General features: G+C 39.5%; 2 protein-coding genes across 2 annotated transcripts in view; one reads left to right on the top strand and one right to left on the bottom strand.

Moving 5' to 3' along the window:
* The first annotated feature begins 668 nt into the window (after positions 1–668).
* LOC147171385 (extracellular calcium-sensing receptor-like) lies at positions 669–8,616 on the top strand. Its single transcript, XM_086080244.1, has 9 exons — positions 669–953; positions 1,322–1,408; positions 1,769–1,876; positions 2,837–3,003; positions 3,080–3,533; positions 4,420–4,650; positions 5,982–6,105; positions 6,186–6,658; positions 8,182–8,616. The coding sequence occupies exons 1-9, from the start codon at positions 675–677 to the stop codon at positions 8,614–8,616; spliced, it is 2,358 nt and encodes a 785-aa protein (XP_085936370.1). The 5' UTR covers positions 669–674.
* Positions 8,617–15,129: 6,513 nt separating this feature from the next.
* LOC147171384 (neprilysin-like) overlaps positions 15,130–26,094 on the bottom strand; it is a 45,857-nt gene continuing 34,892 nt past the window's right edge. Inside the window, exons 19-23 of the mRNA XM_086081456.1 lie at positions 25,704–25,837; positions 25,353–25,418; positions 24,156–24,251; positions 23,531–23,607; positions 15,130–16,847 (exon numbers count right to left, since the gene is read on the bottom strand). Of these exons, the coding sequence (XP_085937582.1) occupies positions 16,748–16,847; positions 23,531–23,607; positions 24,156–24,251; positions 25,353–25,418; positions 25,704–25,837 (473 nt within the window). The 3' untranslated portion in view covers positions 15,130–16,747. The remainder of the gene's footprint in view (positions 16,848–23,530; positions 23,608–24,155; positions 24,252–25,352; positions 25,419–25,703; positions 25,838–26,094) is intronic.

The raw sequence follows: 26,094 nt of genomic DNA, 5'->3' as shown, positions 1-26,094 counted from the left end.
CTCCCTTCACGATATGGTGGTGGAGCCCAGTCTGACGTTCACCTCCAAACCCAAACCCACGCAATGCACCAGGTAACAACTTTTGACAACAAGTGAGTGAATTTAATTGTGGGAATGTTGAAACCGCCTTCCCACTTATGTTTTTTCTAACCTTTATTATTCTTATTTCAGGTACTTTTTATTCTCCACACTTTTTTTGCCGCACAAAAACTCTCATATACACAGTTCAATTTCAACATGTTTTTAAAAATGTACACTTTTCCTGGAAATATATCATCTGATTCCACATTATTTTCTTACAATTTAGCGTTAAATATCGACTTTTCCCCCCATTCATTTGTCAATGGGACACTTTGAAATTGAAATCCTTCAATACCATTTCACAAGACTGCTGTGTGGATCAGTGAGTCGTGCGGTGGTGGGGCATTGTCCATTAAACAGTAGGCGAGGGTTCGAAACCCACCTTAAACTGATTGCTGTTCAAATATTCTTTTTTTAAATTTATCATTCATCTACAATTAATAATTAGTCATTTTTACGTAATTCATCTTTTGATTCACTATTTTTTTTTAGCATTCAGCTTTCATTATTCCCACGCAATTTCTCCAGAAATTGCACTTTGTCTACTTTACTATCATTTCCCCCCCAGATTTAACTTCAGGACATTCCGCTGGATGCAGACCATGATTTTTGCTATCGAGGAGATCAACAGGGAGGGTAAACTCCTTCCTAACATCACGCTGGGATATAAGATCTATGACTCGTGCAGCACCCCCCACCAGGCTCTCAAGGCCGCCATGGAGCTGATGGGCAGCGAAAACGCATCCATGGCTGAAGGGGGGCTGCAGAGCCAAAGCATCTGCAGGGGGGCCGTACCTGCCGTGATAGGGGATGGAGGCTCCACCCAGTCGCTGGTCGTGGCCCGTTTCTTGGGGGTCTTCCATGTGCCGCAGGTGACCGGCAAATACGGTTTCAGTTCTTTGGGTTGTTGTTTTATCATGAAATTCGTTCTCAAGCCAACAATTTTGGACTTATTTGGATCAAAAGTGGATTTTTTTTTTATGCATGCATTTGATATTAATGTATGTGCAGGTTTGGGGAGTAACAAATTAATAGTAATTAATTACATCTAGAAGGAAGATGTGTAATTAAAAGTAATTAAATTACTTTTAGTTACATTTGCCACAACTCAGATTATATATATATATATATATATATATATTACCCAAATTATATTTTCAACAGGATAACTTGTAACTGTAACTACGGTAATTACATTTCCAAAGTAAATTCCCAACATGTATTTATTGATGTCTCTTAGGTCAGTTACTTTTCGAGCTGTGCTTGTCTGAGTGACAAAAAGGAGTTTCCTGCTTTTCTAAGGACCATGCCCAGTGACTTTTTCCAGGTGAGTAACCCCTCACTGTTCAGATGTCTTACGAAGTTTTGTAAATTGTACAAATCATTTTAAAGGAGGGTTGAAAAAGTTTAAACCGTTGAGAACAGTGATTCTCAACAGAGGAGTCGGGACTTGAAAGTGGATGGCGGACACATGTTGCGTTGGTCCCGAACATCTAATTGTTGCATTTGTTTTTCCAGATTTTTACCAGTAGGCGTACCGAAATGTGTATCTGTGATTACTTTAAGTAATATCATGATCATATTGGTAATCGTGATTGAGGTGTGACATTTTTATACCATGTCACATTTAGTTTTTGTCCATGAGAATAGATGATTATCTAGCGTCCATGGTGTATGTTTTCTTTAGGTGGATGCGCTGGTCCAACTGGTCAAACATTTCGGCTGGACTTGGGTGGGTGTGATCGCAGGGGATGATGCGTACGGCCGTGGAGGTGCGAACATTTTTGCTGATGAGGTGAGTCAGCAACTATGAGACCATATCAATGTGCTCAGCTGTCACCAACACTACATGTCCACTACATCACTTCATTTGGTGAAGTGATCCCCAACCACGTTTCCACGGGAAATGTTACAATTTCACTCAATTGGCAAAAACGAATAATGTATCTTTAATTTTAGGAGACGTCATAATTTATAGAACATTTTGGGAACACTTTATAATAACTATCTGTTATTACTAGTTAATAGAGCATTAGTAAACTGTTAACTGATGTGTTAGCGGTTTGTTAAGGATTTATAATGATGCTTAATATATCATTAATAAACTGTTAGGTAATGAGTTATAGTTAATGATTTCTAACTATACCTACTAAATGAGTAATAGATTATAAACAAGCTATTAGTAAATTACTAGTGACTTGTCAATAGTTTATATGAGTTATTGGAACATTCTTAAGTTGCAACTATTCCTCCTTGACTGTTAGTAAATAATACATTAATTAATGTACTAAGAATCTATTAACTAGTTCTAACGAATAGTTATTATAAAGTGTTAATAAAATTTTTTTGTCACTTTGAGTGAACACTCCTCAGAGAGACACAACACGGATTGTGCCTGTGGTGTTCCCCAGGGTTCAATTTTAGGTCCGTCACTTTTTAATTTGTACGTGCTGCCATTAGGCAACGTCATCAGGAGACACGGAATTCGTTTTTATAGTTACACTGATGATACTCAGCTCTACATTTCTGTGCCTCCTGATGACCCGACATCACTTGATGTCCTTTCTTGTCCCTTTCGCTTATGTTGTCATATACTGTAAGACACCTTGAGCTGCACATGTTGTAAGATAATGTGCTATGTAAATAAAGTTGAATTTAGCTTAGGTAAACTTGCCAAATGTATCTGCAAATCTATTACATTTTAAGTACATTTGTGGCACATTTATTGAGTGGTGTGCCGTACTGTCCGTCCCAGGTTCGAAAACTAGGTGCATGTGTGGCCCTCTACGAAATCGTCCCCAAGAACCGAGCACAGAAGGCGATTTCATCCATCATTTCCAATATCCGCTCCTCCGGGGCACGCGTGATCCTGGTGTTTGCCGTGGAACAGGACGCAGCGGCGCTCTTCGATGAGGCTCTCAGGTAAGATCCGTCTTTATTTTCCAATCACCCCCGAGTGTGATATTCTCTGAAATATTATCATCCTCCATCATGGCAGGGAGGGTCTCGACGGGATACAGTGGCTGGCAAGCGAAGCTTGGAGCACAGCGGCTGTCCTCTCGACTCCCGAGAAGTATCGCGCCATCTTGCAGGGCTCCATGGGCTTCGCCATCCGTCGAGTCCACATCCCCGGACTGCGGGACTTCCTGCTCCGCCTGCGTCCGTCCAGCCCCGACACTAGCGAAGACCCTTTTCTGATACCGTTTTGGGAAGAAGTTTTTCAATGCGGCCTTGGTGAGGGAAGTGTTAAATCGCCGTGCACTGGAGCTGAAGATCTGAGGACGGTGGCAAACATCTACTCGGATGTGTCCCAGCTGAGGATATCATATAATGTCTATAAAGCAGTGTATGCTATAGCGTATGCACTGAGGAGCATGAGAAGCTGCGAGGATGGGAAAGGCCCTTTTGCTCTTCACACTTGTCCAGGTGCTCGTAGCATCCAGCCATGGCAGGTATTATTACAAAATATACAACTCACATACTCATACAACTCATTTAGTGCCAAAGACGGCTTTAGACGTCAAAGATTTATTTTTACTGTGTTGGTAGTGAATGAGATAAGTAAGTGCTATTTCAGGATGAAATGCACTAGAACCTTTCCATGTGAACTTGAACTTGAATTACAAATCAACCGTTCACTGCCATGAACGTATATAGTGTCAAGTATGTTTGTTAACGGGTAGACATGGAAGAGGGTTTGGAAATTCAGATTTGCGAAATCATCGTAGTGACTTGCAGGTCATTGTAGATGGCAGCGTGAATCAATTATTACACTTGTCTAAATACGGTATTCTGGTTAATATTGCGTTAGTGGAATATGACTTATAGTAGCATAAGACGGCCATTTTGCCACTTGCTGTTGAGTGAAAATGATATCAATGTTGCTCAGGTCTCAGGTAACAACCAATCACAGCTCAGCTTCAGGAAACAGCCTGAGACCTGAGCAACTGTGATGTCAGCTTTAGTCGACAGTAAGTGGCAAAATGGCCGCCCCCCTGGGATGGATAAAAGCGGCTGGATTTTGCTTTATAACTCATTTTCCGCAAATGTAATATTAATCACAATGTCATGTTTAGACTAGTGAGGTCACATATAACATATTGTCAAGAAATGTTTATGGTTGATTTTCCCTTTAAATTGTCTTCTTCATCTTGTTGTTGACATTTTGACGTCACAAGACCTACATGACACCTAAAAATGGATCGACCGGACCTCAACAGGAGACATGGAAATGCATGGAAATGGACATCCTTAGAAATGTCTTGGTTGACCTAAAAATATTTCTACTTTTTTTTTTAGCATGTTCTTAATCATCTAACCAATATTATTTATCTTTAGCTGCTTCACTACATAAAACAAGTGGAGTACTTCAACTCCTTTGGGGATGAAATCACATTTGATGAGAATGGCGACCCGGCGGCCATGTACGATCTGGTCAACTGGCAGCTGAGCCCAAGCGGAGGGATCCAGTTTGTCACCGTCGGAAAATTTGACAAGACGGTCGGAGACGGGCAGCAGAAGCACCGAATCGAAAGCGAGGACATCGTGTGGAACGGGAACCAGACCGAAGTAAAAATCTCATTGAGTTACTCATCGATACACAGCAAAGCCAATGCAAGAGCTGTATGAAATCTAGGAGTGTCAGGCAATTTTTTTTAAATTAATTTTTTAATTTTAGTCATTGATAAAATAATTTCATAATTCATAAAATTGAGTTAAAATTAAAAAGATGTACTGTACTGTAAAAAACAAGTGTGATATTGATGTGTGTTGAAGTTAATTATCTGCCACTAGATGGCATAATTGCATTTGTAAGACATTGGTGAGAGCTCAGTGTATTTTTCTTTTCATATTAAGAGCTATCTAATCTTTAACATGAAGTAACTTGTGAAATTCTGCCCATTTTTAAAATTGTCAAATACAACTTGACCCCAGTTTCCACAAATATTTGCATTATGATTCAATTTATTACTGCTAAATTTTGACGTTGAGGTGTCAGATGCGTTGCGACTAGAATTTCCCCAGTACAGGCTTTCCAAGTAAGGAGCGGTCATTAATCGCGCGTTAAAAAAAATTTGTTGACTCCCCCTTTAGTTCATTCCCTCACAGCCATTTTCACTGAAGCAACCCCCTTTGCTCCCGGCTGTTTTACTGGATTTTGACTGATTTTGCAAGGTTCACAGAATAGTCTGGTCTATTGTTGTAAAAACATGGAACCCACCAAAAGAAAGATTAGAGTCTCTCCTTTTACCAGGAAAAAAAGTGTATTTGTATCTGTTTCAGCAATTAGCGTTAGAATAAAGCTAAGTTTCATCATTATTCACAAACCAGTTGAAAACACTGGGAAAAAAAGCTAGTTGCAACATGGCCCTGGCTGATCTCTTATACTCTGCTGCCACCTGCTGGCTGTATTTGTAATAACTACAGCTGCTTTAAGCGACTTCTTCATGTCATGTGCTCTAGCATAAAAAAAACGTTTTTGGAAGTGCAGGACAAAGTATTAAAAAACATATTTATGCGTTTTTGGTTTTGAACGAGTTTAAAATAACTTTAAATTGACTTAAAATTAACACACTGATTTTGACAGCCCTAATCAAATGTGTTGACAAAATCCGCCTTTACAAAGGGCATCTCCATATTTCACAGTAGGAGCAATATTTTCTTAATATGCTTCATTTTTGCTCACCCGTTTTCTGGGTTTGGCCATAAAATGTTGACCCGACTTCCTCTATTTAGCAGCATTTATTTCTCCTTCGTTTTCATGTACATTTCAGAAGAATCCTTTTGGATACAGCTTTTGTATTGCATCTGATTAGCTGTGCATTTATACCCGATGAAGCATCCAGTGACTGTCGGTCTTATTAGAAACCAGTGTAGTGGGTGTTGCCCTTGTTGCACAGGTCCCGCTATCAGTATGCAGTAACATTTGTCCTCCCGGCACCCGCAAAGCGATCCGACCTAACTTCCCTATCTGCTGCCATGATTGCGTGGTGTGTACAGCAGGGGAGATTAGCAATCAGACCGGTGAGGATTACTCGCTCCTCGTACGTGACGAGACTCGCTGGTGTGAGCGCTAACGTCTTTTGTTTTTTCCTGCTTTCTAGATGCCATAGAATGCGTGCGCTGCCTTCCCGAGTTCTGGTCCAACGAGGAGCGGATGGCCTGCATCCCCAAACAGGTGGAGTTCCTCTCGTTCAGCGACACCGTGGGCATCACGCTGATGGCCATATCCCTCATTGGTTCCTTCTGCACCTGCGCCGTGGTCTTGGTCTTCTCCTACCACAGGACCACCCCCGTGGTCAGGGCCAACAACTCTGAGCTGAGCTTCCTTCTGCTCTTCTCGTTAACTTTGTGCTTCCTGTGCTCGCTCACCTTCATCGGACGGCCCTCCAAGTGGTCCTGCATGCTGCGCCGCACGGCGTTCGGTGTCACCTTTGTGCTCTGCATCTCTTGCATCCTGGGGAAGACCATCGTGGTGCTGATGGCATTCAAGGCCTCATTTCCCGGGAGTAGGGTCATGAAGTGGTTTGGGCCCGCACAGCAAAAAGCTATTATTAGTCTTTGCACTCTGGTTCAGGTGAGGGCTATTCGTAAACTTTATTTTGAGTTGTAATAATGATAGCTTTCATTCAGATTCAGAAAATTGATGTAGCCCCATGGGGAAGTTAAGGATGAGCTTGCGCCTTTTCTCGGCTGCCAATATAGGTTTGTAGACAAGATGAATTTTCTCAGCCAATATTTTTACCATGTCAATTTGAAAGATATTAACTAATGGAGTAAAAATGGGTATACATCAACCGATTGACTCTCTGCTATCAAGTTAAAATTATCCTCTGTTGTGGCGGCGCGCATTGCCCTCATATTTGCGGGTTGTTCTAATCTAGCCAATTGGGGGTCATGTTAGCACGTCACGTCGCCAATCAATCAAGCTGGGACCGTGTGAAACGCTTCATTTTATTGGCGGAGCCAGCATACATTGCTTTTTCTTTCAGGTCAAGTATTGGAATGGTTTTCATGCATTTAAAAACAAAAGTAATGACCCTGTTTTGAAAATGTATCAAGTAAAACGTACAGATACTCATGTTAAAATGTAAAAGTAAAAAGTAGTCTAAAAAATAAATACTCAGGAAAGTACAAAGTACTGAAAAAAACTACTCAAGTAAAGTAACAAAGTATTTGTACTTGGATACTTCCCATCTCTGTCCGGGGTTATAACACAGTTGACTCCGGTTCGCCACCAGTGGATTTGCATATTTGTGGATTTTTAAAATATTTTTTTTCTCCATGTTTTTTATTTATTTTTTTCAGGGTTTTTATGCCCCCCCCCACCCCTAATTCCCCATTTTTCTTGTAACACATACATACAAATAAAGTTTTATAGCATTTTCATAGACTTTATTGGGTTTGTCAATAAAAAAATAAAATTCTCTCCAAACGCATTTAATTGGGCGTAAAATTTATGCAGATTTTCGCTATATTGTAGTTTGCGATTTTCCATTATAGTGTTTTTTTTTTATTCCTTAAGTTTTCATTCTTTTTATTATTATTATTTTTGTAGTTTTCATTCATTTTTATTTTTTTCGAAATTGCTTCATTTTAGTTGATCTTTTATTAGTTTTAGTATTAGTTTTAGTGTTTCTTATATAAACGCCTTCTTAAAATAATTCATAGTTTCATTTTTTCCAGATTTTTCAGGAAACAAAAAATTTAACCACTTGCATCATGAGGAGATGATTTAGACAAAAAAAAAACGTTTTTTGCAAAAATAATAAATAAATAAGAAGGTGACAATCCATGAAGTATTTGTGGAGGGAAAAAAAGAAGGTCACTAAGTATTGTGTGAACAAAAATTCTTAAACAGCTCTTCAACTTTCTAACCAAAAGAACTAGCGGTACATTTAAAGTAAGCCCCGAAAGCTCATGTATGAAATGAATGACCAAAAACGAAGCAACGGACAGTTTTGCTATAATTATAGTCACTTTTATTTCGTTTTTTATAATATTTGCCAAAAATATGTCTTCAATTTTACTTTGTTATTCTATGAGTTTTTGTTAACTCTGCTTAATCTATCAATATATTTATTGGTCTTTTCATTGCAGTTGCTGATTTGCACCGTATGGCTCATCGTGGCTCCCCCAACGCCTCGCCAGCTGATTCCCCGCGAGAGCGCCGTGGTCATTCTACTTTGCGACGAGGGCTCGCCCGTGGCCTTCGGTTTGGTCCTGGGCTACATCGGCCTGCTGGCCTGCCTCTGCCTCCTGCTGGCCTTCCTGGGCCGGAAGCTTCCGGACAATTTCAACGAGGCGCGCTTCATCACTTTTAGCATGCTCATCTTCTGCGCCGTGTGGGTGGCCTTCGTTCCCGCCTACATCAGCTCCCCAGGGAAGTATTCAACTCTCACTGAGGTGTTTGCCATACTTGCCTCCAGCTACGGCCTGCTGGGCTGCATTTTTGCACCAAAGTGCTACCTGATTCTTTTTAGGCCTGAGAAGAATACCAGGAAGCATCTCATGTCCAGAGCAGACAAGTTTTAGGAAACATTTTACCCACCACAACTATTGAAAATGTTGTGATGTCAAATTACTTTACAATTTGTGTAGTACTTATTGAATGTCTTAAAGCAACTTTTATCCTGTCATAAAGTGCTTAATTGGAGACATTTTTATTTTCAGGGAACTTGTTTTCAATGTGGAATAAACCTTACAGAGGGTGCTTGTTTAATACATTTGCTAAGCACTGTAAGCGGTTTGGATGATGGATAAATGTATTTTACAATCATACAATTGTATTATAATCTGCCTTTCAAGTCTTGATTAGTACCACAATAGTAGGCACATTCTGAACGTAATAAGATTATCTTTCTCTGGTCGTTTATTATTTTTATTTCACCACTAGGTGGCAGTAGAAGCCAGTGGTACACTTCCTTCAGCAACATAGTCCAAAAATATTGTTAAAAAATAATATTTAAATCATTGGTCAACCTAATCTTATACTAATCTACTTAAAAAATTGATATAATTTTTACAGAAATATTTGTATTTTTAGAATGTACAGATAAATTGGCAGGTGAGCCATTAAGACTCAATTAAAAAATTCATCATGTTGCCTCTAAATAAACAAAGCGATCTCAGGTCACGTGACTTGCTGTATCTGCTTTCGGCTTATATTGATTATCCAGAAGAAAGCGATCAGTCATGCGATTGGCGCTCATTTGGACTTGTACTAAGAGTTCAACTATTTTCTGATTTCACCCTCCTTGCATTGCAATTTTTGACCGAAGATGCTGAACGTCACAAAGTGCCAAGAAAAAACTGAGAACCTAATCATACTGATGAAGGGCACTGACTCCAATTCACTTTCAATTGGAATGAAGCACAGTGAGAAAATAATGTTAATAATCATATTTTTTTTTATGTTAAAAAATCTGGCATTTTAACAGGGGTGTGTAGACTTTCATTTCCACTGTATTTTTTTTTCTACATTCGGCATCTCTCCATCTTTAATGCATGTGACGATGTGGCTGCACGGGAGCATCCGTGCGTGGACATGATGAGGGCGCTTGTGTTGCTTAAGTGCAATTAGCAGGAGGTATTGATTATAGGGCCCAATTAGAAGCGCGAGAAAGGGGGAAGAGGAGGCGAGCGCACGTCACCCTTGCAGGAGACAAGCGTTGGCCCAATTACGCCACACTTCCTCGCTTTCCTCGTTCAACTCTTCTTGTCTTTCCTCATGTCTTTGTTCTTGCTCCCAGCGTTGCCTCAACCCCTTGAACCCCTTCAGTTTTACTTGAACGGGAACGTTAATTAGGCTTCATGTTCTAAGATGGTTTGAACAGTAACGTAACATAACATACATTGTGCTTAAATGTAAATTTAGGAGCACAGATTAGGCTTTGTTTTTTTCCCCGCCCTCCTTACTTCCTCACGTTTCTATATTCCAGCTAAGAAATTTGGGGCGCTAAGTATCGGACCGCCAGGCTTTCCATTCTGTTTCCCTCTGTCGGTCATTTTCGTGCTTCTTGGACAAGTTGTGAATGTAAAGACAAATTCCTTGTGACGTTTTATATACTTGGTCAATAGATTTGATTCTGAAAATAAAATGTGATGATTATTTTTCGGATTTGCATAAGAAATGGGCGGTGTGAGGCCCGCATTCATTGCTGATGTCAGCTTTTATTGTGCACATTCCACAAGTTTTAAATGCTCAAAAATCCTTGTCGAAAAGTAAACGGATCACAGTTTAATGCTGTTGTGGATGTTTAAAGTCCAACTTTTCTTAATCTTGTTAGTTATAAGTCTTTGTCTTTTTGTGTGTGTGTTTTGTCCTCTCTTATTGTTATCGTCATCTGTACCAATTTTTCGTCCCCTGTAAAAAATAATGAGCTGCTTTGGCAACCTCGTTTAACTGAACACATTACGGAACCTCCAAGATGGAGCTGAAAGATGTTCCTTGTGAGAAAAGCTCTTCCGGTCACGAAGAGCCGCAAGCCGAGACGTAGGAACATAATATGCGAGATAATTGTGTCCTTTTGCTCATCTTTGTTGAGTTTATTGGCACAACACAAGCTTGTTCTTACTGTTCCAAGACAAACTTTATTGCTTCATGGAATCTTGGACGGTTAGATTATTCGTAAAAAAATAAAATAAAATAACACAAAACAATACTGTTAAAAGTCTTGGGTAATTGTGACCTCATGCTCCCTTAAAGAACAGGCCTTCAAAAATGCGTCCTTGTTCCAGTCAGCCCATGAATCATCCTTTTCTTGAAATCCAGACTCATTTTTTATAGAGTGTCAGAAATGGGAAGTTGAGCTACAGACACGCCATGGCTGATGTTATTATTGTATAAGTTATAAATAAATAATAAATAAATATAACAGATATATGCTCTTAATTTTTGCCTTTGTTGATGTGTTCAATAAATGAACTTCAGGTGTGGATTTTAAATGTATTGATTTTGTTTAACTCCATATTTTAAAACAAAACAAAAACGAACCAAAACTAAACTAAAATGACGCATTTCCAAAAATAATGAAAAAATAAATCACACCCACTCTAAAAATGTTATTTAAACTAAGTTAATTTAAAATACAAAACAAAATAAATAGGCCTACTAACTATAACGGGAAAATCCAAAACGTCTATAACACTGTTAATGGCACGACTGCTCCGGGCAACTTTATTATCCTCTGTAAACACTGGCACTGTAACAGGAGTGCAGAACATTCAGATTGTTAATTCCAGGGAAATTCTGTCAAGTCAGGGACATGGTTGACTATGCCCCCACTGAATTGACCCCCCCCCCCCTCCAACATACACTTTTACAGGCATTAAAACTATTCAATTCCTTTTTATCATGTCGTAACATGTTTTTCTGGTCTGCCCTTGAACGTATTATGAACAATCGCTGCGGAGACGATCAATCACACACCACTCACATGGCAGATGATTTAGACAGCCGTATGCTACCTGCTGGCCATGGCAGAACAAAAAAAATAAAAAGAAGGGGGGGGGGGGCAAACCAGCCTGCACCAGGCAATGTACATTGAGTTAAACTGTTGAACGATAATATACAATAGTCAATTTACGAAAGTGAAAACAATTAATCAATTAATAATAATCCTACTTATTGAGTCACTTATAGTACTTATGAAACTCTTTGTTTGTGTCTGCATGACTATATTATGCTGCCATGTTATATATGGTGTACCCCAAGGCTGCTTATTAGGCCCTCTGCAGCTCTTCTCTACATTGTATTTTACCATGGCTGTCCCAGACGGTTTAGATGGTTCCTGAAATGAGGATTAGAGTGAAATGAATACAATTTGAATTTGATGTAATACGGAGTACCCCAGGGCTCTCAGCTAGGCCCTGTCCTCTTCTCTGTAATGTTCAGAGTGTGTCTTGAGAAGTTCTGTTCCTACGCTCAGTTTGACCTTTCACCATGTCTTGTCAAACCTTCCCAATTTGTTTCTCAGCCAACAGCATGCGCTTTAAGGGACGCCACAAAGAATAATGTTCAAATTGTCTGTGAGCTCTAAAAAGTAACCCGATGACACTTGAAACCACAGGAGACAGAGAGCCCAGTCCTCGGCTGGAGAAGATCCTCCTGGGAAAAACTCCAAGAGGTCCAAGCAGAGCTGGGAACAAATCCACAGAGAGAAGACTTGAACAGGATATTGAGGAGATATTAGGCGTGCGCCAGGCAAGCATATTTGTGTGTAAAGAACACACGTGATTGACGGCTAAGTAAATGTGCGTGGAATTCCGAGCGTTGCGGCTTGAGTTCAGTGCAGTTATGCGGGATGCCAAAATCAACCCTTCGCAGCTCTGTGTTCTGATAGTAGAGAGCGATGCCAAGAAAGGTAAGAAAACAGCAAAAAATTGAAACCACATCTTTCTTTATTTATTTTTTTATTTTACACATGCAGAAGTTTTGTGCGTGTGGTTTTAACTCCAGTTGGGCTCCCGACAGCGTCGTCAAACAAACTCCTTCCGGGGCTCATGATCGTCGGATGGGTCGTCGGCTGCACGTCGGTCCTTTATTTTGTCTTCATTTTTGTATGAGCTAAAGGATGTGATGTGACCTTTTCATGAAGACGATACTGCATGCGTGTGCATCGCGCATAACGTTTTGTCATGGAAAACTCATGGTGTCTTTTTTTTTTCCTTGAAACAATGCAACTATCTTCACAGAAAAGGGCAATTTAATTCTTGACTCATTGTAGATACAAAAATATGACTATTCAAGTATATTTATGACTTCCTTATATTACTTTTTTTTTGGGGGGGGGTGATCTGATATGATATGCGTTTTTTCGATTTAGTTGTTATCAACTTACCAATTTATGTATGTAAAATTCTGATTTTTCTTTCTCTTTTTTGGACATACTACTTTATTCTCATAAACGTCTGATCTTTCTTGGGAAAACAATCTTGTAAACTTTTTTTTTTATTATTTTAAGATTATGATTATGACTTAATTATAATTATAAAGATTCATTATAATTGTAAAGATTTTTTTTTTCTGTAAAAATTACAACTTCATTCCTATTAAAATGTGACTTTGTTCTCATAAGGTTAACCTCTTTTTCTTTGTTTCTTTTTTTATCTGAACATTTGGACTATGAAAGTAAAATCGAAACTTTTAAAATAAGGCTCTTATAATATGAAATTTTATTAAAATACTACATTTTTGAAAGACTTTTTACTTGGAAAATTATTTATTTTCCTTGTTACATTGCAGCTTTAATGTTTTTTTTCAGATAATAATAATAATAATAATAATAATACTAATAATAATACAAAAACTCTCATGATTGTCATAATGATTTTTTATTTGAAAAAAAAGCTTTTTTTGTTTTACAATACAGCTTCATTTCTTTAAACTTACTTATTCAGTCTCATGATTTTAATACTTTATTATTTTCTGAAAAATCCAACTCTATTTTTCTAGAATAATTTGTGACCTTACTTTTTAAAAAGCTATTATGGATTTATGACTTTATTTGTCCCAACCAATCTGCACAGCACATTTGAACCTGTGTTTGACTCCAGAGCAGCTTTGCCCAGTAATCATCATAAAGGGTTCTAGGCAGAACGTCTAGTACAATAAGCTGCTGCATATTCGAACCTTCCTGCCAGGGTTTTGATTGAAGTAGATAATTAGGCTTGCATGCATTACCGCGTCACTGACTCATAGATCAATGACAGATGTTTGCTTGTTAGCCGTGTCCACAAATATTCTCAAATATGGCCCATTAGATTTGCTGACATGAGTGACTGGGTCCTAACAGGAAATGTGCTTTAAAATAATACAGCTGCTGTAACTTTCTGGAAGTCTCTTGAACAGCGATTAATGAATGAAATAAATTTATCAGGAATACAAACCATATTTGTTATTTAAATGAAGAAAGGGAAGCGCTGCAGTATATAGCCACAAGGTGGCCCTGTTTTTCATTTCATGCTTGCTGAGTCAATGACAAGCGCACGTTCTGGAGTAAACATTTAGACAATAAATGGTGCAAGCAGGGGCAAAGTTACAAAGTCTGGGCCCCCATAAAGAAACATGAACATATCACCAAGAAGGTTGAGTTGAGTCTTTGGGGAGTTCCATAGAACCCCCCAACATGAGAGCGAGATTGCTAGCTAACTTGCTAGCTAGCAAGTGATAGATAGATAGAAAGGCAGAATTGGTGTTTGTCAGCAGCCTTTGACAGTGAAAGCACTCCACTTTGGGTCAAGAGTGCATCAGTGTGGTTTCATCTCACATGAAGAAGCACTCAGGAGAATTACAACGCCGCGTGTATTATTAGTATCCGTGTGAGTGTGTGCGTGTAGGTGTGTGCGTGTGTGAGATAAATGCATATAATGGAGCGACGATCGCCTATTGGACCACTCAGTGCCTCGCGTACACACAACCACACACACGCAAACGCACACGCATACACACACGTAGGTCCATAAACAAGAAGTGAGTTACATGCTGTGGTAATGTTATAGCTTATGTGTGTGTGTAACTGTTTATGTGTAATGACAGCAGGATTGTGTGGGTAGTGTGAACCCTCACAGTGGATGTCAGTGTCTCCACACGCTCATGGCAAGTGGTCACCATCAGTGACTGTGTGTATGTATATAAGGTACTGATGAATTACGCTCAATTTTGGCGCTAAATTACATTAGCCGCAAAATCCCCAGCAGACGACATGCCGTTTGTGCAAAAAGCTCTTTGCAAATGTCTCTCATGTAATCATTTCCAACATGCCAACGCAGAGAAATTGTTGACTAATACCCGTTATTTGAAGGCTTAGCAGAAGTATGAAGCGCTACATTCCACAAGGGCGGATGGATGGACTGACTTTTCTTGAGGCAGTGACCAAAAGGAAACATCTGCTGGATATCACTCACTAAAACGAGGCGGAGGAATATTTATCATTTTCATGCCTTTTGGGTTATTTTCTTTTGAAAGGAGGCCAAGTTCAGATGTTTGCACACCCACACATATTGCACACAAAGTAGTAATAGCACTCATTGAAATATTTTATTTCGAAATGCTCTTCAATATGATGATTATATTACTATTAAGTATTGAATTACAGGCAACTGAGGTATATCTGTCTTTCTACAGGTGAAGCGAGGCTGAGAGAAAGAAAGCCTGAGTGAATGATTGACACAAATGGATAATAGAAAAACATCGAGATGTCTGGAATGATTTCTTGACAAAAGGCAAAGGACTTTTTTTTATTGCAGCCTGCAGTTACATGTGAAAAAGAAAAATCACCTTTCACGAGTAATGGCATGCACCTTAGAAGAGGTGCCAATAGACACATAGATTGAAAATCCAACAAATACGGTTTTTCGATATATAATTTTTCCATATATAAAATAATGCTTCACGCTCTTTTCCTTGACTTTAAATATTAACTACTCCTGCCAAATCAGACACAATGCGACTTGAGCCACTGTGCGAGTGTAGCTAATGTTGTGACCAACGAAAGAAAAACTTCCTCCAGTGAAGCCTTGTAACCACAACACTGTTAAAATCCTCCTATTTGCTTGCACTTTTGTAATAATCAACCATGATAAAAGAGGTATGGAGCCTGTGGGACGTGTATTTCCTTGCTCTGTTCTGCACAGACAAATCCATCAATCGCCTGACTGAATTATTTTATACACTCTAAAAACAGTTGGGTAAAAAATAACCCAACTATGAGTCCTTTAGTGTAAAACAATCCATAAATATTGGTCAGATCCTTTACTTGGGTCAAAAATCAGATCATTTTGTAAAAAACAACCCATAAAGTTGCGTCAAATTGAGCCATTGAGTGGATCGGTCCATTTTTGATCTACAATTGGGTTACTTTTGACCTAACAGTTTTTAGAGTGTAGTAACCCTAACCACTCCAACCCTAACCAAAGTCTAGCATTGACAATAAATCCTTTTGACTCTTGAAAGTAACCTACCATAACCACTAATCCTTCCGTAACAGTGACACCACAGGTCATGTAAGGCATTGCGATTTGCGTGACATGCAGGCAACCGTCGCCGTGACAACGCTACGAACTAAACAGAGTGTGTCGATTGTCATCTCGGTGAGTGGCGAGAGGATCTTAACGGGCAGAAGTGTCCGTCGGCGAGCATACTTGACATATAGTACGCGACTGTAATTGTTGAGAAACATTGTACGCCTCCTCTCTGCCCACTTGCATTAAACAATTCGGTAAGAGTAAAACATAGTTTACTGCTCTAGTTGGCAAAATAGAATCACATTTTCTGTAATGATTTAGCTCAACCACGATATAAAGGCTGAAGACAGTCCTGCATAACAGCACAGTGGTTCAGCCCTCTTCTACGAGTGTAAGTGGGCGTTTGGTGTATTTATAAGCCAGTGGGTTGGAGTACATTAACCCCTGTGCAGTACAGGGAAAAAAAATAAAATAGAAGACAAAGACTGATTGTTGGTTGTATCCAGTATGGACAGCAGCGATGCTCACTTGAAGAAATGTAGAGGTGACAGTGTTCCGTCTGCTTGGGGAGATTTAAAGTCCGCGCTGCTGTTCTCCGAGGAAGCGCACACACGGGAGCCCCGCTCCGTCCAAATGAGGGAGCTTCCGCTTCCTTTGTGAGGTCCAAGGACCTATGAGGAAGTCCGCACAGGTTTGTGGATCACCACACGCGGCACACCTTGTCCGAGACCATGTAGCTGCTTCTGTTGCAGCCGTAAACTTTGGCAAACTCTGGGAAGTTCTGAAGGGAGCCCAGAACCCTGAGACACACACACACACACTCAAATGAAGGAATGTGTATAGGTTGTGCATTTTTCAACATGCTTCCTTTAATGTCAGTTTTTATTTATTTATCTTATTTAACCATTATTTAACCAGAAAAATACCATCGAGATTCGCAGATCTCTTTCTCAAGGAAGTCCTGGCCAAGAGGCCCAACATTGCTTACAGATAAAACAATAAATTAAAAAACATCAACTCTAACCCTAACCCTAAACCCTAACCCTAACCTAACCCTAACCCCCAAACCTAACCTAACCCTAACCCTAACACCTAAACCCTAACCTAATCTTAAACCCTAAACCCTAAACCTAAACCCGAAACCCTAACCCGAAACCCTAACCCGAAACCCTAACCCGAAACCCTAACCCGAAACCCTAAACCCTAACCCTAAACCCCCTAACCTAACCCTAAACACTAACCCCTAACCCTAAACCTAAATCCTGAACACTAACCCTAACCCTCATCTAACCCTAACCTAACCCTAAACCCTAACCTAACCCTAACCCCCAACCTTAAACCCTAACCTAACCCTAACCCTAACACCTAAACCCTAACACTAACCCTAAACCTAACATAAACCTAACCTTAAACCCTAAACCCGAAACCCTAACCCTAACCCGAAACCCTAACCTAACCTAACCTAACCTAACCCTAAACCTAAACTCTAAACCCCCTAACCTAACCCTAACCCTAAACGCTAACCCCTAACCCTAAACCTAACCCTAAATCCTGAACCCTAGCCCCTAACCCTAATCTAACCCTAACCTACCCCTAACCCTAACCAAACATTGCTTACAGTTAAAACAGTAAATTAAAAAACATCAACAACCCTAAACCTAACCCCTAAACCCTAAACCTAACCTTAACCCTAACACTAAACCCTGAACCCTAACCTAACCCTAACCATAACCCTAACCTAACCCCTAACCCTAACCCAAACCCAAACCCTAAACCCCTAATCCTAACCCCTAACCCTGACCCTATCCCTAAACCCTATCCCTAACCTAACCCTAACCTAACCCTAACCTAACCTTAAACCCCTAACCTAACCTAACCTTAAACCCCTAACCCTAACCAAACCCTAACCCTAAACCCTAACTCTAACCCCTAACCCTAACGCTAACCCTAAACCCCTAACCCTAAACCCCTAACCCTAAACCCCTAACCCTACCCTAACCCTAAACCTAAACCCTAACCCTAACTAAACCCTAACTAAACCCTAACCAAACCCTAACCCTAACCCTAAACCCTAACCCTAATCCTAACCCTAAACCCTATCCGTAACCCTAAACCCCTAACCCTAAACCCCTAACCCTAACCTAACCCTAACTTAACCAAACCCTAAACCCTAACCCAACCTAACCTTAAACCCCTAACCCTAACCAAACCCTAACCCTAAAACTAACCCTAAACCCTAACCTAACCCTAACGCTAACCCTAAACTCCTAACCCTACCCTAACCCTAACCCTAACCGTAAACCCTAACCAAACCCTAACCCTAAACCTAACCCTAATCCTAAACCTAACCTAACCCTAACCTAACCCTAAACCTAACCCTAACATAACCCTAACCCCAAACCCTAAGCCTAACCCTAACCAAACTCTAACCCTAAACCCTAACCGTAAACCCTAACCTTAAACCCTAACCTAACCCTAACCTAACCCTAACCTAACCCTAAACCCCTAGCCCTAACCTAACCCTAAACCTAACCAAACCCTAAACCCTAAACCTAACCCTATCCCTAACCCTAACCCGAACCTAAGCCTAACCCTAAACCTAACCTAACCTAACATAACCTAACCCTAAACCCTAACCCTGACCAAACCCTAACCCTAACTTTATCCCTAACCAAACCCTAACCCCTAACACTAAACCCTAACCCTATCCCTAACCCTAACTTAACTCTAACCTAACCCTTACCCTAAACCCCTAACCCTAAACCCTAACCAAACCCTAACCCTAACCTAACCCTAACCTAACCCTAACCAAACCCTACCCTAACCCTAACCGTAAACCCTAACCCTAACCGTAAACCCTAACCCTAAACCCCTAACCCTAAACACTAACCCTAACCTAACCCTACACCCTAAACCCTAACCCCCTAACCTAACCCTAACCCTAACCCTGACCTCTTTTGTTGGATTAGTTGTGGTTTCATGGTAGGTTAAAATCCATTCCTAACCCTAACCCCTAACCCTAATCCCCTAACCTAACCCTAACCCTAAACCCTAACACTAAACCCTAACCCTAAACCCCTTTGATCCAAACCCTAAACCCAACCTGTGGAGTGTTATTGAAACCCTAACTGATTTTATTACCTTAACCCTAACAGCCTAACTCTAGCTAATACTAACACTACAACCGCAGTGGTTGACATCTCGAATAATGACCTTGGCTAGTCTGACGACTGCGAAGAACTTGGCTTTGGTACCTTCTTGCTTGGTTAGTGGGTAAGTATCTCAAAAGGAAATTGTTATGAAGGTTACAGGTTTAACAAAAGTCAGACACAGTTTTGTTATTAAGGTTTTTTATTTAAGTGATAGACATAAGCATAAGAGTTGCGGAATGACGAGCGCCGGCCAGTGCCTTGCCCTTGGTATCTTGACAACCGTCCAGTCAATATGATGAGGCGGGAGATACCCGGGAGTTAACCCCTTTCCAAAAACCTAACCCTTAACCCTAACCTAACCCTAACCTAACCCTTACCAAACCCTAACCCTAAACCTAACCTAACCCTAAACCCCTAACCCTAAACCCCTAACCCTAACCCTACCCTAACCCTAACCGTAAACCCTAAAGCCCTAACCCTAAAGCCCTAACCCTAACCTAAACCTACCCCTAAACCCTAACCCTAAACCCTAACCAAACCTTAACCAAACCCTAACCAAACCCTAACCCTAAACCCTAACCCCTAACCCTAAACCCTAACCTAACCCTAACCCCCTAACCCTAAACCCTAACCTAACCCTAAACCCCTAACCCTAAACCCCTAACCCTAAACCCCTAACCCAAAACCCTAACCTTAACCAAACCCTAACCCTAACCCGAACCCTAACCTAACCCTAACCCTAACCTAACCCTAAACCCTAACCCTAAACCCTAACACCCTAACCCTAAACCCTAAACCTAACCTAACCCTAAACCCTAAACCCTAAACCCTAAACCTTAACCCTATCCCTAACCCAAACCTTAACCTAACCCTAACCTAACCCTAACCCAAAAACCCTAACTTAGCTCTAACCCTAAACCCTAACCCTAACCTAACCCTAACCAAACCCTAAACCCTAACCTAACCTAACCTAACACTAAACCCCTAACCCTAACCCTAAGCCTAACCCTAACCCTAAACCCTAACCCTAACCCTAAACCCTAACCCTATCCCTAACCTAACCCTAAACCCCTAACCCTAACCCTACCCTAACTCTACCCTACCCTAACCCTAAACCCTAACCCTAACCGTAAACCCTAACCCTAAACCCTAACCCTAAACCCTAACCCTAAACCCTAAACCCTAACCCTAAACCCTAACCCTAAACCCTAAACCCTAAACCCCTAACCCTAACCTAACCCTACCCCTAAACCCTAACCTAACCCTAACCCAAAAACCCTAACTTAACCCTAACCCTAAACCCTAACCCCCTAACCCTAAACCCTAACCCTAACCTAACCCCTAACCCTAACAGTAAATTAAAAAACATCAACAACCCTAACCCTAAACCCTAACCTAACCCTAAACCCTAACCTAACCCTAAACCCTAAACCCTTAACCCTAACCCTAAACCCTAAACCCTAACCCTAAACCCTAATCCCTAACCCTAACAGTAAATAAAAAAACATCAACAACCCTAACCCTAAACCCTAACCCTAACCTTATTTTGGTAGCTTTTCCTAATATCTAACCCTAACCCCAACCTGGGTAGCCCTAATGCCTAAACATAACCCGAGTAGTCTATTCATTTGAGGGATGGCTAACCCTAGCCCTAATTTATAACCCTAACCTCAACCTTAGTGGTCTTGATGACCCTAACTTTAATGATTAATCCAGACCCCAATTTATAATCCTAATTGATTTGCTAACCCTAGCACTAATTGATTTACTAACCCTAATTATAATGGTTAATTTATACTTTAATTTACAACCCCAATCTTAACCCTAGTTGACTCGCATTGGAAGCAAAATATAAAATTCATTAAAAAAATTAAAATTCATTCAAACATGTACAATTCATACATAGAAGTATAAATAATTAATAAAACCATAAAAAGCATAAATACATTAATAAAACAATTGGTGAGATAAAATAGTGACATTAGTATTTACATAACATTTCATATTGGTTTACATGTAAATATTACATAGACAATAAATAGGACACTTTCCTTAGTAATTTGAACGAAAAAGGCGCTCAGTTAGGACAACTTATTTGCGCATGGTGGTTGCAGTATATAAAGGCAATTCACTGTTAGAGGAAGCTCAGTTTGGATTTGGTTTTCGAAGAGGCAACATCTCAGATAATTCATTGAACAATTGTAGTGTGCGAGACCTGAAGAAGGCTCTTAAGAGCCGAAACGTTGTCAAGGCACACTTGAATTCAATTACACTCATTAGGGATAAGATATAATTAAAAAAAATAATAAAATTGGTTTTGATTGTTTTGGTTTTATTGTTTTATATTAATAGATAGTGATTACATATATAACAAACGCCACTCCTATTGAATAAATAAATGATTAAAATTCAATTATACATAACATCTACAATAAAATATATTTGTAATTGCATTTGTGATTACATAGGATACAAAGGCGACTCCTATCTATTAAATAAAAGATTAAAAACATTATTATACATAAATTACATTAAAAAGGAATCTGAGACGTAAAAAAAAGAATGATGGATGGTGGGTGGACTGTTGTCCGCTATGGCCGGAGACGCCAGCCCACACATCAGTGGAAGGAACGTGACGACGGGAGGTACCAAGGACGGAAGGACCGTGCGATTCCCTTTCGCTCCAGGAGGGGGGATCAATTCCCCTATCCTGGTCGAGGAAGGGCTCTATCCCTCATTCCTAACCCTAACCTAACTCGCCTGTGCCGCCTTCTCGGTCCTAAACCAAACCCTTGGGGGATCCATGTGGCCCTTATCTAATAATGTGTATTAATGCCCTACTGGGTGCTAACCCTAACCTCAACCAAAGTGCTTGTGTAACCCTAATTGGATGTAGCCCTAATTGCGGACTGTTGGACACTAAATTAATATGTAACCCTAATTGGGACAAACTGACCAGATACTTACCTGTGGGATGGGGCCTATGCTACTTACCTGTACTTACCTCGAACCTGGAGATGGCCGACCCTGGCCCAAATTGGATAGATGGATGACTAACTCCAATATAAAGTAGTTAACTGGGATAGGTGGCATGGTACCCAGATCTGCGTAAAACCTAGAATAGGTGGCCAGACTATTGGACTTGCGTAAAACCTGATCAATTATGGGATGGGAGTGTCAGTGTTGGTGCATACTTTGGAGGAGATGGGAGTCAGGAAAAGGACATAGCTGGGGGTGTTGGATAGAAACGGACGGCGAAAATATCAGAGTAGCAACAGATGGGGGAAAGATAAGGGGGTGCCATAGGGAATAAAAGCTATAATTGAACACCACACCCAAAAAAGAAATGCGGAAAAAAATGATAAGACAAAATTTAGAAGAAAGCCATGCAGAGCAAGAAGGTAACCCATATAAGAGAATGAAGCCAAATGAAGTGCAAAGAAAGAAAGCCAAGTAAAGAGCAGTCCTGGGCTGCAACCAAAAGGGGAAAAGGCCAAGGTGGCCAGATGGGGTCCAGCCTGAAGAAGGACCAGTAATTCCGAAACGTCGCGACGGACCCCATCTTTTAAATGCGCTATGGGGTGGTTAATAAATATGATACAAAGGCGAAACACACACAAAAACTCAAAAAAAAGAGAAAGAAAGGCTAAGAAAGCAGGTGGATAAGGCTAAGGAAGGTGGAAAGGAACACATGCATGAGAGGAAATGAACAAGCTTAAATTAAAGACTAAAATAGAAAAAACAAATTGGGAGGAGTGTTTGTGGCACTGGGGACCCTGGGGCGAGGGGGGTCGAGTGTAAGAGCAGGACTGTGCTTTTCCTCCTCCATTGGGAGTTTTTTTTCCCCTAACCTAACCCTAACCCTAACCCTGTTAATGACTTCATCGACAGGTCCTTTAAAATGGCATCGAACTGAGACAAAGTTATGATATCTGGAAGTTGAATTGTCTTTTTTAAAGAATTTCAATCTGTTGAAAAGACATCTTTCCTTTAAAAAAAAAAATTAGTTTTAGTAATTGTTTTAATTTTTTTTATGTATATTTATATATATGGTCTTTGTTGAGTGCATGATTGAAAAAGGTCACTAAGTATTGTGTAATAAAGTTAACTATAATTTTCCAACCATTGTTTGACTTTTCTTTTTGCGTGCGGACGTTCAGCAATACGGGAATAAATACATTTAAAATAAGGCACAACAAAGTTTTTTTTTAAACGTAAGATGTAGTTTCAGTTAGTGTTTTTTTTTTAAACATCTTAATTTGATTTTATTTTGTTAACAACTTTTTTTTTCATATTTAATTTGATTTATTTTGTTAGTTTTCGTAGCGTACCTGAATTTTCCTGGACTGTGTTGATCAACTTGGATGGAACTTAAAGCATCTTCTGGTCGCCGTGTTCCACACCACACCTGACACAGACAGATACAAAAAATAATAATACTGTATGTATTTACTGTCGTCAATATATATTTTTTGACATTGTAAATTCTGAATATTTTTTTTTATTTTTTATTGTGCACTTTATTTTAAATGGAAGAGGATTTTTTTTTTTACTTGAATTTTTTTATTTTTTATTTAAACAAACTCACGAGACCCAAGTGACGATAAGCAATATAGAAAGTGGAGGAATGGTATTTAATTTTATATGGCAGAAAATACAGAAATATACAAATCATTATTTTTCAGCAGCTTTAAAAAATTTTTTTACAAACATAAAATTTAATATAACAAATCACACAGTGCCCACAATATGGTACTGTTCCACATTAATCAATAAATAATATCAATTAAAAAAAATATATATATATTTTTTTATTTTTTTTAATATTTTTTTTTTATTCTTAACACATTAAGTTAGCATTCTTTAGACTGCAAAGGGGGATTCAAAATAATTCTCAAAGAGCACGATGTTTTATTATTCATCCAATACTCCATCAAATAATTCATTGTCTCCTACCTGAGCAAAGTTGAGGAAGAAGAGTTGATCGTGGTTAAGGTTGAGTCCTGGCAGCAGCGGCTCCTCACCGTGTTTCTTCACATAATTCTGGTAGGCCTGCATGCATCGCACAAGACATGTGCTAAATATGATATGATAAATATAAACATCGCACATACCATAAGTAATAGCCGTCGCAATAGTAGGTTGACAAGTCCATGTGTGAGTGTCGGTGTGAACTGTGGCAGACAGTAGCTCAGGTGTGACTGTGCTAATTGGTTTTGGTAATGTTTTCACTTTCCAAGGTAGATACACACTTGGTTTTCATGAGCAATCAATTCCAAAAATAATTACTAAAACCACATGAAGGACACAACATTTTGCAAATCCAATTAATCTGTTCCAGATGAGGGTTATAATAGTTTGACATTTTTCATTTTGTTTTAGTTCTATTTAAAATTTTAAACTTCAGTTAGTTTTTAATGAGTTTTTAGAGTGGGCTTGTTCATTGTTATTATTAGTTTTTTGCTTGTTTAAAAAAAAAATGCTTTGTTTTAATTAGATTTAGGGTTAGTTTTATTTATTTTTTGGTAAGATAAAAGTAAAATACAATTCCCAAATGACATTCACCCTTCCTTTTTCTCTACGGATGTCCAATAATACCAAAATAAATAAATGTTAAATGAGCCCTGAAAGCTCATTTATTATATTAATTGACAAAGAGGAAAACAAATGACTTTTTTTCTATAATTATACAATGTTCCCTCACTATGACGCGGTTCACTTTTCATCGCCTCGCTGTTTAGCGGATTTTTTTGTGTGCAATTTTGCATGCATTTTTTTTTTTTTACAATAATGTACCTATTTTATACAATTTATGGAGGTTTGAGAAGAACAAGAGAGAAATGTGAGAAAATGGAAATGCCTCAATGAGAAAAGTGTATAAACTGTGTGGTGAGGGGTTTTAGAGCCTTAAAACATTTATCATAAATGTAAAACATAAAGCGAGAAGCAGCAAAAATCAAATCGTACAAAAACTAGGGCAAACAAAAAAAACGCTTGTCACTATTTGCGTCAAAATGGGAACGAGTGAATCTGATTTTGGACAACACGGTAGTTCAAAACGTATTTGTCAGTCCGTAAAGTGGCTGACCAATTTTATAATATTGGGCAGAAGACATTCCCAAATGTTTTCCTTCTTATTTTCAGGCTCCTTACCTGATAGGCCTGCCGTACCCCTCCGTTATCGGCGATGTTCTCCCCGAGGGTGTTGTTACCTTTTAGCTAGAGAAGGGACAACACAGAGATGGCAGCGTAAACAGAGTGGAATCGTTCCTTAATTCAGCACACACTGTAAACAGCTTTCTTTCTTTCTTTCGGATGGAAGAGATGCTTTAAAAAGGAAACAGAGCCTAGGTAAAATAAAATAAAAAGTACCGCGGGGGAGTTAGCAATCTGTCAACAGAAAAATATGAAAGCGTCGTGAGGAGATGAGCTGCAGAAGTGCGGAGAAACATGAAATGTGAAATTCAGCTGGAAAGAAACGGGAAAGCTTTTGGGATGCTGTACGTTAAGTCCGTTGGCCAGGTCCCAAGAGAAGTTGGCATACTGATCGACGATGCACGCGGACAGCTCCAAGAACCTCTGAGCCGAGTCCTCCGTCCACCAGTCCTTCAGGTCGCCATCTTTATCGTATTTACGACCTAGAAAAACAGAGCAAATACATCACTTTGAAAAGAAATGGAAAAATGTCAAGAGCTGACTGAAATCCAGAGTCCGCATTAACGCACTTCAAAATGCTGGATGGTCTCTTGTCATTTTCATAATGGGAATGATATTATTTACTATAATACTGCAGGGGGTCTTTGGTTTACGGCAGTCCTGACAAATGAGGTTTTAAGTTTAGGAACGATATAAACAAGTTTCTGCAGTGGCTTATGAATATGCGTCACGGCAGAAA

Source organism: Leptonotus elevatus, chromosome 7 (genome assembly GCF_054856555.1).
Source record: "Leptonotus elevatus isolate MCC_2025b chromosome 7, RoL_Lele_1.0, whole genome shotgun sequence".
Lineage (NCBI taxonomy): Eukaryota > Metazoa > Chordata > Actinopteri > Syngnathiformes > Syngnathidae > Leptonotus > Leptonotus elevatus.
This window is presented reverse-complemented; position numbering and strand designations above follow the sequence as displayed.

Coding starts and splice junctions, on each gene's coding strand:
- LOC147171385 (XM_086080244.1), top strand. CDS start 675: ATGCAGACCATGATTTTTGCTATCGAGGAGATCAACAGGGAGGGTAAA. Junction 1,409..1,768: donor TGCCCAGTGACTTTTTCCAG/GTGAGTAACCCC, acceptor TGTTTTCTTTAG/GTGGATGCGCTGGTCCAACT. Junction 4,651..5,981: donor GGAACGGGAACCAGACCGAA/GTAAAAATCTCA, acceptor CTTGTTGCACAG/GTCCCGCTATCAGTATGCAG.